The sequence below is a fragment of the Brassica oleracea genome, chromosome C1 (assembly GCF_000695525.1).
Source record: "Brassica oleracea var. oleracea cultivar TO1000 chromosome C1, BOL, whole genome shotgun sequence".
Taxonomy (NCBI): Eukaryota; Viridiplantae; Streptophyta; class Magnoliopsida; order Brassicales; family Brassicaceae; genus Brassica; species Brassica oleracea.
In genome coordinates this window covers 40,759,758-40,770,917 of record NC_027748.1, presented here as the reverse complement: position 1 = coordinate 40,770,917, position 11,160 = coordinate 40,759,758, and the positions used below count along the sequence as shown (strand labels likewise).

Sequence of the window (11,160 nt, the reverse complement as noted above, 5' to 3'; positions counted from 1 at the left end):
ATTGTGATCAATAGATTATTTTTTTGTTATAATAAGTTACAAATGATCATAAAATATAACGCATATGAATTTTTATTTAATAAATATTCAAACTAAATAATATATATATATATTTATATATATATATATATACTAGTGATTTAAAGCAACAAGATTGGCTAATCAATTTAGTTGTCTAGTTGAAATCTTTCAAAAGTATGTGAAAGACTAAAGTCAAAGTAAATATGGATTTAGAATAGTAGTTATATTTTACTAACCAAAATACCGAAAAAAACCGAACCGAATCGAAACCAACCCGATATCTGGATTGAACACCCCTAATCCAAATGAAGCCAAACTATTGTTTCATTCTCCAAAATATAATAAAAATAATAACTTAATTCCGCGCGGGTGGTTAATGTAATAAAAACAGAAACAATTATTTTCCTAAAAAAAAATAAAAAATTGAAAGTGTCGCCCATTCCTCCTCTCTCCGACTCCGATCCGATTCTTCTTCGTCTTCGTCTTCTTCATCGAATTCTTATTCTCCTAATCTCTCTCTCTTTCCCTTTCTCCAGCTTCGAAATTGAAACTCAGAATCACCTGAGAAAACAACATAAAGCTTCAAAATCATCATTACAGATCCAATGGGCCTCATCATCGACATGTAGAGAAGAACATAGTTTGATGACAATGGAGAAAGAATTCGATTCAAAGCTCACCCTACAAGGCAACAACGGCGGAGACGGCGGCGCGAGCATATCCAGAAGCAAAAGCTTCGCGTTCAAAGCTCCACAGGAGAATTTCACAATCCAGGATTTCGAGCTCGACAAGATCTATGGCGTTGGCTCTTATTCAAAGGTCCTAAAAATCGATCCTTTACATAATAAAGTTTGGCTTATGGGTGTTAATTGAATATACCACAACACAGGTTGTTAGGGCGAAGAAGAAAGAGAACGGAGCTGTGTATGCCTTGAAGATAATGGACAAAAAGTTCATCACCAAGGAGAACAAAACAGCTTATGTTAAGCTCGAGAGGATTGTTCTTGATCAGCTCGATCATCCTGGGATTGTTAAACTCTTCTTCACGTTTCAAGATTCTTTCTCACTGTGTACGCTTAGTTTCTTTCTTCTATATAGACTCTGTTAATGAAATGATTGAAAAGTACTCACATCAGTAGTTTTGGAGAATTGATTAACTAATATATAAAAGGCTAGACTCAATCCACTTATCGCAAATTGGTTCTAACTAGTTTGGAAGGCCGGAGAAGATAATAATGAGAAACTAATGGTCTTTCCGCACATAGACTCTCTGTGCTTGAAACGTTAAGTGATCTTTGCTCCTTTTGGTTTTGTAGACATGGCGCTTGAATCTTGTGAAGGTGGGGAGCTTTTCGACCAAATCACTAGAGTAAGACACTACTATTCAGAGTCTGTGAGATTGGTTTTGGAATGTAGTGTTGTGTTATGTGTTGTTCTCTTTTTGTTTTTGGCAGAAAGGTCGTTTATCAGAGGATGAAGCTCGATTCTACAGTGCACAAGTTGTGGATGCTCTTGAGTATATACATACTATGGGACTCATACATCGAGATATAAAGGTAGGTAGCTTCTTCTTTTGATATAGATAGCATTTGACCCAAACAAGGACATTAGTTGCTAACTTGAGTTTTTTGAATGAGTTAGCCGGAGAATCTGTTGCTGACTTCAGATGGACACATTAAGATTGCTGATTTTGGTAGTGTGAAGCCTATGCAAGACAGCCAGATCACTCTTCTTCCCAATGCTGCTTCCGGTAATATATGAAGAGTTTAATGTCCTTTCCTATATTTTTATTGGGTAATTTGCTTTCAGATTCTTGAGCCTGTCTGTAAACTGGTGACTTATGCCAGATGATAAGGCTTGCACTTTTGTCGGGACGGCTGCATATGTTCCTCCTGAAGTTCTCAACTCCTCTCCAGCAACTTTCGGGTAATTTTTTTCATACTCCCTCCGTTTCGTTATATATCGTGTTTTAGAAGTTTCTGATGTTTCAAAATATAAGATGTTTTGAGTTTTCTATGTTAACTTTTAACTTTATCGAAAACTGTTCAACCAGTTACATTTTACAGTTTTTATGATTGGCTGAATCAATTTTTAATTTATATTTAGATAAAAGTAAATTTCTTAGTTTTCGTGTTTTAGGCATAACATCTTATAATATGAAACAGAGGGAGTATGTTGCAACAAACTTTTGGGAGCTTTTGATTCTGTTGATTACTACAATGCCTCTTACTTAAAAACAATTTTCTTCTGGAACATATTCAAACAGAAACGATCTCTGGGCACTTGGCTGCACTCTATACCAAATGCTTTCAGGAACTTCTCCATTCAAGGATGCAAGTGAATGGCTGATTTTCCAAAGGATTATAGCGAGAGATATAAAGTTCCCTAATCATTTCTCAGAAGCAGCAAGAGACCTAATCGACCGATTACTAGTAAGATATGCTGCTCCACTTTAACACAGTCTTTGCTCGTTAGGAAACACAAATGTTGAGCTCTGGTGCTATCTCTCTCTCTCAGGATACAGATCCTAGTAGAAGACCAGGAGCTGGATCAGACGGTTACGCTTCTCTCAAGAGACATCCTTTCTTCAAAGGAGTTGACTGGAAGAACGTTAGATCACAAACACCTCCAAAACTAGCGCCAGATCCTTCGGTATATACCCCTCCTTACACTATACTGGAATGATTCCTGTCTCGTCCTTCTCTTGATCCTGTTATGTCTTGTGCAGTCTCAGTCAGCATCTCCAGAGAGAGACGGTTCTCCATGGAACCCAACACACGTTGGAGATGCCTCAGTCACGCAGAACGATGGACACGGTGGCGTCTCTTCAGCTACTGAATCCTCTGGTTCAATAACCAGGCTTGCCTCTATAGACTCTTTTGATTCAAGATGGTGAGACACTACTACTAGGCTTTTACTGAATCAGTATACAAAATCCTAACGTTGGCTTTTGTAAATCAGGCAACAGTTTCTTGAACCTGGAGAATCGGTTCTGATGATATCAGCGGTGAAGAAGCTACAGAAGATCACAAGCAAGAAGCTGCAGCTAATACTCACCAACAAACCGAGACTGATCTATGTGGATCCATCGAAGCTTATTGTGAAAGGGAATATCATCTGGTCTGATAACTCCAACGACCTCAATGTTCAAGTCTCAAGTCCTTCTCATTTCAAGATTTGCACAGTAACACACAATCTTTTTCTTTTTCTTTTTGTTGCTTCTAGGTGATGAGACTTGACTGTTTTTTATTCTTTGTTGGCAGCCGAAGAAGGTTCTATCGTTTGAAGACTCGAAACAACGAGCTTTGCAGTGGAAAAAGGCAATTGAAACTCTTCAAAACCGTTGAGACTCATAGGCTGATGCGTGATATGTTGTCAATTAATTCCTATTTTTCTATTTTTTTCTGTGTTTTTTTTGTTAACTTAATTGATAACGATCACTATATCTCGTTGTATGCTTAGAGAAGAGTCTTCTCTGCATTCAAGGAAGTTTCTTGAGCCATAAGTTTGTGTTCAAATTAAGTTTTGAATTAGTTTCTCTTCTTTCTCACTCAGTTTTTTTTATCAGATTTATATTGACATGATCTAGTTTATGAATCTGTTATTTTGGTTATAAGACATCTTCTCTGATATTGTCAGTCAGACTGCGAAATTGCCAGAAATTGCATGAACATAATCAAATATACTCCCCATTCCTAAATATAAGATTTTTTTAGATAAAACACACATGTTAAGAGAACTATTTTTTATATAAAAAATATCATTAGAACCCAACAAATTAATTATATTCAACTATTCAAATAGACTAAAATATGAGTGGCTAAAATTTATATAGAAAGATGAAAACATCTTAACATCAAAAGTTCTATAAACAATTAAACATCTTTTTAGAATAAAGAGTAATACTAGTTTATTTTTATTTTTTTTGTTATGAATAATCGTTTATACTGAACTGTATGTACATCACTTTTCAACCTTATTTATTTTAACCAAAAAAGAATCATAAATCTAAAAGCAAATAGTGGTTTAAGTAAAATAAAAACATAAACACCGAGAGAGATGTACACATCCTCCTGCTTTTAGCTATACTCAAGAGTAAAAGATCAGAGACTCTCCCTTGTTCCAAAAAACTCTGTGTGTCAGTTTATACGGTTATGCTCCCGCCTTTTGACGGTTGATGACGATGCTTCTGATCCTCCATTGCCTTTATTCTGTTAAAATGTTACAGCTTCCTCAAGATCTTGCCCCCTTCATTCAGATTTGAAATAGCTTTCATGGATGGAAAGCCGATCAAACGCATCAAAGTTAGTTTTCAACCCAACAAACTGACTTCCGAGATGAGCACATCCTGCTTCAGGCCACCGACACACTCCTTCCCTTGTCCGCAACGGACACAACGCTTCACAAACTCTCCCCACCTGGTTTTCACTTCTGTTTTCTTCTGACATTAGCGAGATTGATACAGATACATCTGAGTTGTTTCCCTGCCTGTCTCGCCTCCTAGGATTACTATTATTATTATTATTATTGTTCTCCAAAGGGACGTCTTCCACATCCGATGTGGTGAAGTTAACCTTGCAGCCAAGTGATTGTACTGCTCGTGTTAAAGCTCTGTATTCCTTAGTGGCTCGTTTTGCTGATTCTCTAGCGGACCAACTCATACGCCTCTCTCTTAGCAACTCTGCACTTAACGACTCCATTGCAAAAGAGATCTCATCCACTCTTCTCTCTGTTACCTCTTTATCCTGTTTTTAAATGTGAGAGTTTAAACCCAAATCTATCAAAAAGGAATCAGATGAGTTTAACTAACTGACCTTCTGCATTTCGGAATACTTCGCCCTCATGGCTCTGCATTGGACCTCGATATCTGCAGCTTTAGCTTCCTCGGGACATGCCCACCGGAGATGGAACTGAGGCCAAAGTGTTGGCGATAGAGATGCTGCGGGAGGTAACAACGGGCCATCGTATTTTAGAGGGTCGTAGAATGGGTTACAATGGACATGAGAAGAAGTAGCGAGAGAACGAAGATCAGTCAAGTAGGCCCATATGCATCCACATGCTTCAGCAATCGCACATTGCTGCCTCTCTTTTTCACTGAAAATTTACATTATCTCATTTATTAGTCAAAACACATAATACCAATTAAGTGGTTTTACAATCATTTTTGTTTGGATTTTCGAAATGAAGATGTACCTGTTGCATAAGAAGTTCCCAAAACGACATGAAAGCAAGCAATCCATGAAATCTACAAGGAAAGTCTGCAATACCAAATTTGGAGGCCAATGAGTACCGATGCTCAAAAAATCGCTAGGCGGTAGTTAGACGCTTTATATGGGATTTACTGATTAGGCGGGTGAATAGACTAATTTTTATAAAAATCGCTTTAGAAAAACTGTTTTGTTTAGGTCTGATTTGCCGACTAGACGGACGCCTAGGGGCAGTCTAGACCGATTTTTAGAACACCGAGTACTATTAGTTACTGGAATTGTCTGAAAAAAGTGTGAGCCTTAGTACATACCGGAGAAAACTCAAAAGCACAAGGATACATCCGCATTAGCTGTGAAACGCTATCTACCCACTGCAAAAACATAGTTGTGAACATTTTATTAACTGTTTGTCTACCACCAACCTATCAAAATAGAGATCTAAACAGACCAAAAGGATTACTATAGTTGCTTGCTCACCTGCATAAATATAGGAGAATAATTGTTTTGTGCATGGGAAGAGCTTGAAGATTGCGAGCCTCCTGACTGTGTGGACTGACGCACTGGAGATGAAGGGTAGCTTCCAGCAGAGGAAGACTGCCTTGGTAAGTCAAAATTACCAGATCCTGATATGTTAGGCATTCCTACACGATCTGAAAACGGATGACCAAAAGCAAGCCAATCTTTTTCGACGAGAGCCTGTTATGAGGGCAATGGAAAAGATTACATAAGACGAGGGTCGAGGGTGTAGCAAACAAGAACCGTATAAATAATTTTTATGCACAATTAGTTGGAAAGAACATATGAACGGTATGGTAGCAGCAAAACATGATTGATTATTAAGTATAGTATTCGATAAGCTACACCCAGTCTACAGGTATAATCACTAACAAAAACTCTAGTAACCAATGTCATATAGCTAAAACATATTTTATGAGAAATCAAAGGAAGCTTCAACAAAAACCTGAAATAGATAAAGACTTTAGCTTAATCAGCCACATACAAAAACAAGGAATACCTGAAACCCAGTAAATGTTCTGTAGTATGGATCAAGCATTAAGCATGCGAGAGAAACGAGCTGAGTTGTTCTGTCCCATCCATCACTGCGCAATGACATTTAGACTATAAGAGTCATGAAATAACAAACAAATACTGACAACAGTAACCTTCATAATAGTAAAATCTTCCGCTTCAAACAGATGCATCTTAATCTTGCCACAAAGAGAGAAACTGGTATCCGAGTTAATAATTGGTTGGTGATGTAACTTATAGCTAACCTGCAGTGCACAAGAACCGAAGCCGACTCCACTGCGACACGTGCAGCAATCCATGCGGCACCAGCTAAGACGTTCTGGATGTGTATCAACCAACCACTGTCTCCAAGTAAAGACACGGAAGCAGACATACTACTAAGATTACCTCCTCCCCAAGTCCAACCAGTATGTCTCTGCAGATTCCACACACATATCTTAATGGTTAGCAACATGAGTAAGAAACAAAAGTATAATAAATCATAATATATCCGCTAAAGGAACCCTATCAAAAAAAAGTTAATACATTATAAAACTATGTGCTTCTGAATTAAGTTTCTGTACATTGAGTACTCACCAAGAACGATGATCTCCCATCAGATGATGTTGCACCGTGCATATCTAAATAATCTCTAAGTCGGGAATAGCTCTCCCTCATCGCATGTATGTTGTCTATGCCAAAGAAAACAATCTGAAGAAGGAAACACCGTCATTAAAAACAAGCAATTCCAGAAGATCAAGATGTTGAGAATCAAACAAAGAAGATCATTTTACTAACTGGAGACTGAAAATAATTTGAAGATGATTCTGAGCCGCCTCCCATTGCTCCATTTGCTAATGCATTTTTCCTAGGTCTCGCATCCGCAATATAAAGCTTCCTGCAAAGTGATATAACAGGATGAGATACGTGCATCCGCTTTAATATCAACTGCTTGGAATGTATTCAGCACATCCTTGTGAATGGGAAACCACTGTCAACCATAATGGATATTCAACAGCAAAAAAGTATCTTCATTGCAACCAAAGATGCTTTTTGATGCATTGAAAAGATAATCTCACGTCCAGCAAGACCAACTAGAGTGTTAATTTCCCGTTGTTAGATGCATTTTGATTCATAACTTTCACTACTTATAACGACATATAAATGCATGATGTGTAAGAGCCAACCAGATCAAGGGAGCGTCAGAAACTCACCTTCGTTCTCCCTTATTAGCACCAAGCTGAGTGCAGAATGCAGCAACAAGCTTTTCATCAAAATTACTGTTGAGATAAGTGAAACAAATCAAAGTTCAGAATCAATCGCTTCAAGAACTTCAAAATCCACTAAATTATAACTAAACTATTGTCCAGATGTATATGATATACCTCCTCATATTCATCATAAGACCCACTAAAGGTTGTGATGAGCGTGCAATTACAGCTCCACTGCCTGCAGTCGATAACAAAAGCAGCATGTCAGTGTGTAAGCAATACCACCAAAATTAAAACGGAAGTTATCTGAATTTCTACCTGGCTGACACCACGTGATCACAGGTAAGCGACATTTTGCCCGGAAAGAACACGCCTGGAGCAGCTCTTCATCACTATCAACAACACAGATCTGTTAGCTTTTCTTATCAATACTCACTGCAAAGATGGTGAAAATGAATTTTTTGGTAAGTTCGTAAAAGACTCATATGTCCTACCTTATAGATTTTGGAACCATAAAAGCGAACGGGTAAGTCTGACACAGGTTATAATTGGAGTTGAGGTCACTTATCCGCCACAGCTCATTCTCCAGTGTGAACGATCCATCTTCAATCATATCCATCGATGCTCGTACCGAACTTTTTCCGAGAAGACGGAAATATTCATTAAGCAGTCTTTCCTTTGGGTTTGCGTTACCAAACTTGGAAGGCCCACAAGCAAAAGTGTAAAGATCCCATACTCTCTCCGGCTTGGTACACCTTAGCAATGCATCAAACACAGAACGCCTCTGCAACAGTATGATCATACAGGTTAAACAGACTTCAAGGAGATGTGAGCATAAGAAGAAGTGAGGGATTCACCTGTTTGGTTTTAGGACGAAAGCCATAAACAATGATCCTCATGTCTTTGCCTGCAAAATGCAAGTGATTACACCATATAACGTCAGCATCATTGTGAAATGTATGTTGACCAGAATAATAAAACTTCCTATTGAATTTTGAGATATGACGCAAAAAAAAACAGACAAAACAAACCCTTACTCAACCAGATCAGCTACTGTGTATAATTAGATTTGGAAACATACCAGTGACCTGTAGAAGACGTCTCGGTGGATTCTTGTCAGACTGACGGTTGTTTGACTGAACTTTCAGCGCCTAAAGTACATACAAAAAGTAGCATTAAAGTATTAAACCTCAAAGAGGAGCTTAGTTAAGTATTAATGACACATCTCTGTCCAGTCCACAGGGGATATAGCAACAGACCGTTTTGTTAAACTTCTCAATAGTCGCCAACGGGATTGTTCCTAGTGGAATGACCTTCCTAGTACCTTCACTCTTCACAAAAATAAAACCAAAGAATATATATCGATCACAAGTGGCTTGAGAAACACATGTAAGAAAGAGAGGAAAGGACAATGGTCATACCAAAAACAGGATACGAAAGTTTGTCACCAACAAGGTCCCTGCCTCATCGGTGTTGATAAGTACAACTCCATAACCCTGTCCAACAAAAAAAGGTCCAAACTCAGACAAAAACAAAACCAATGTTGGATTTCAATAGCCAGATAAGGTAACAATGACCAATTCAAGAGACATATATATACCTCAACGATGACCCTCTCGGATTCAAGCAAGCAACTCAAATTGGCGAAGGATGTTGAACTTGAACCTGAAGCTGTCTGCTGCGACTTAATCAAATCCAAAAAAGAGAAAAATATGAACTTTTTTAAAAATTTGAGCAATTAATTCCACAAAATATGAACTTTTTCAAAAAAAAATTCGCCAGAAACACGAAATTCACGTGATGTTTTGTCTAATTGTTGGTGAAAGGAGAAAGCTTTAGAGGAATTACATCGAGTTTGTTCCATTCGAGGGTGTCCCAACTACCGCTACCTCCTTCCGTCCTCTCTGAATCTGAATAATAACGCAGCGGTCTTTGTCTCCCTGACGGTGGTCTCGGCGGCGTCATTTGAACGAGAGATGGAAGATTCACCTTCCGATCAATTGTTGTCACGCTGGATTCGATTCTCTCCCGCAACGATAATACGACACCGTTTGGTACTGCGTTGTCGTTTTTGTTTTTGTTTTGTTTTTTTTTTGTTTTGTTTTGTTTCTGTTATCTACTAATAATTCAATTTGTGGTATTATAGAAAAACAAAAGTCCAAAGGCAAATCTGAGGTCAATTCACAAAAAAATAATTTAGTTAATATTTCTTTTATTTAGCTTAAAGAAATTATTTTGTATAGAAGAAATTTGAAGTAAATGAACGATCAATCTCGTATATATTAATTGAGAATTATTACAACTTTTTTGTACACACATGTCATCAATAAAATGACTCTTAAAATTTATAGAGAAATAAGTTGGTCTATATAAATAAATAATAATTTTTTATTAAATTAACTATAAATTCATTATTAATGTTCTTTATTATTTTCTTAAATAAAAAGTTATAGAATTGTTTAATGTGGCTAAAATATATATTTCAACTAATGATTTTAAATGATAAAGATTTAATAAAAGTTAGTGTACTTTCTATCATATTTTTAAAATTTTAAACTACTAAAATAAATTAAACAACCACATTAACCATATAATAAAATTTTAGATTTTTCTGTATATATTATATTTTGAATTTTAAGAAACGACTATAAATTACTAAAATTGTTTAAAGTCTCACATTCAAATTTTGTGTTCCATGATTTAATTTTTTTGTTATGACAAGATACAAATGATTAGATAATCATATAAGTAAAAAATCTCATTTAATTATTATTAATATTAAAAGATACATCGTTTAAATTAAACTATATATCATTTATAAAATACATAAATATTTTAATTTCAAAATTTACTTTGAACAAATTTTTCTGATAAATTTTTTTAATGAACATTGACAACTTAATTTTTACTAAAACTATTAAGTCCACAATGAAAATTTTGTTATCAGTAATTTAAAATTTTGCTATAAAAAATATAAATGATCAAAAAAACATATAAGTAGAAAATATCATTTAATAGACATTAATATTAAAAATATACTATATATGTTAATATCATTTAAATTTAATTATATATCGTATCAAATAGAAAAAAAAAATTGTTTGAATTAATAAAATTTATTTATATGTTTACACCAATTTAATTATATATGTAATAATTACTGACTTTTTAATTATTCAATATATATATGTATTATTTTATAATATGTAAAAAACATATAATATAGAAAATAATTTATATAGATAATGTTTATCTTTCGCAAGACGTGGATCTTAACCTAGTAAATAATAAAGTATATGAAAGTTAAAAAAATTCTGATTTGAGTCTCTTTCTGGATGTTTAAACATCTTATTATATAAAGTTAAATTTTGGACGGTTGAACTTATCTCTAGTTGTCACGGTCTTAACAACAAACTATGACCGTGTTTACAGGTGTTTTATCAACAATTTGAATTGTATTAACTATATGAAATCTTATAAAAATTAGCCATCTCACGTGGATAGTCCGAAGTCGGATTAAAAGTCCAAAACCCATCTTCATTTGTTGAATTTTAGAATAAGAAAACAACGACATATATGCTACAAAAAAAAGGAAAATGTGAGACTAAGACATCCAGAATTTGTTTTTTGGTGAAAGCAAAGAGGCGCTAAAACTAAACGTAAGTGTCTGATTGTTGACTGGGTTCTATAATCTCAAGCGTCGCCAGAGGCTA

The 11,160-nt window shown here is 35.6% G+C and overlaps 2 protein-coding genes across 4 annotated transcripts; one reads left to right on the top strand and one right to left on the bottom strand.

The window, feature by feature from the left end:
* The first annotated feature begins 450 nt into the window (after window positions 1-450).
* LOC106323042 (3-phosphoinositide-dependent protein kinase 2) lies at window positions 451-3,554 on the top strand. Its single transcript, XM_013761206.1, has 11 exons — window positions 451-840; window positions 911-1,091; window positions 1,338-1,390; window positions 1,476-1,577; window positions 1,663-1,771; window positions 1,869-1,947; window positions 2,288-2,453; window positions 2,539-2,673; window positions 2,750-2,913; window positions 2,983-3,205; window positions 3,285-3,554. Exons 1-11 carry the CDS (start codon window positions 667-669, stop codon window positions 3,366-3,368), a joined length of 1,470 nt encoding a protein of 489 aa, XP_013616660.1. The 5' UTR covers window positions 451-666; the 3' UTR covers window positions 3,369-3,554.
* Window positions 3,555-3,914: 360 nt separating this feature from the next.
* LOC106294954 (phosphatidylinositol-3-phosphatase myotubularin-1) lies at window positions 3,915-9,548 on the bottom strand. Of its 3 annotated transcripts, none has more exons than XM_013731065.1 (19): window positions 9,296-9,548; window positions 9,048-9,131; window positions 8,869-8,943; window positions 8,707-8,778; window positions 8,529-8,598; window positions 8,305-8,354; window positions 7,942-8,231; window positions 7,766-7,839; window positions 7,622-7,685; window positions 7,451-7,516; window positions 7,035-7,134; window positions 6,834-6,947; window positions 6,503-6,672; window positions 6,244-6,328; window positions 5,706-5,924; window positions 5,540-5,599; window positions 5,215-5,279; window positions 4,836-5,115; window positions 3,915-4,766 (listed from the first exon to the last, which is right to left on the bottom strand). In XM_013731065.1, the coding sequence occupies exons 1-19, from the start codon at window positions 9,410-9,412 to the stop codon at window positions 4,272-4,274; spliced, it is 2,550 nt and encodes an 849-aa protein (XP_013586519.1). In that variant the 5' UTR covers window positions 9,413-9,548; the 3' UTR covers window positions 3,915-4,271. The 3 variants fall into 3 exon arrangements, with proteins under 3 accessions (XP_013586519.1, XP_013587272.1, XP_013587922.1); XM_013731818.1 differs by having other exon boundaries at window positions 4,272-4,766; window positions 9,048-9,125; XM_013732468.1 differs by having other exon boundaries at window positions 4,272-4,766; window positions 9,048-9,122.
* Window positions 9,549-11,160: the final 1,612 nt, after the last annotated feature.

Excerpts from the sequence above, each read along its gene's own strand:
- LOC106323042 (XM_013761206.1), top strand. The coding sequence starts at position 667 with ATGACAATGGAGAAAGAATTCGATTCAAAGCTCACCCTACAAGGCAAC. Across the intron at positions 1,391-1,475 it reads TTTTCGACCAAATCACTAGA|AAAGGTCGTTTATCAGAGGA; the intron begins GTAAGACACTAC and ends TGTTTTTGGCAG. Across the intron at positions 3,206-3,284 it reads CTCATTTCAAGATTTGCACA|CCGAAGAAGGTTCTATCGTT; the intron begins GTAACACACAAT and ends CTTTGTTGGCAG.
- LOC106294954 (XM_013731065.1), bottom strand. The coding sequence starts at position 9,412 with ATGACGCCGCCGAGACCACCGTCAGGGAGACAAAGACCGCTGCGTTAT. Across the intron at positions 8,944-9,047 it reads CCGAGAGGGTCATCGTTGAG|GGTTATGGAGTTGTACTTAT; the intron begins GTATATATATGT and ends TTTGTTGGACAG. Across the intron at positions 8,779-8,868 it reads ACTTTCGTATCCTGTTTTTG|AGTGAAGGTACTAGGAAGGT; the intron begins GTATGACCATTG and ends ATTTTTGTGAAG.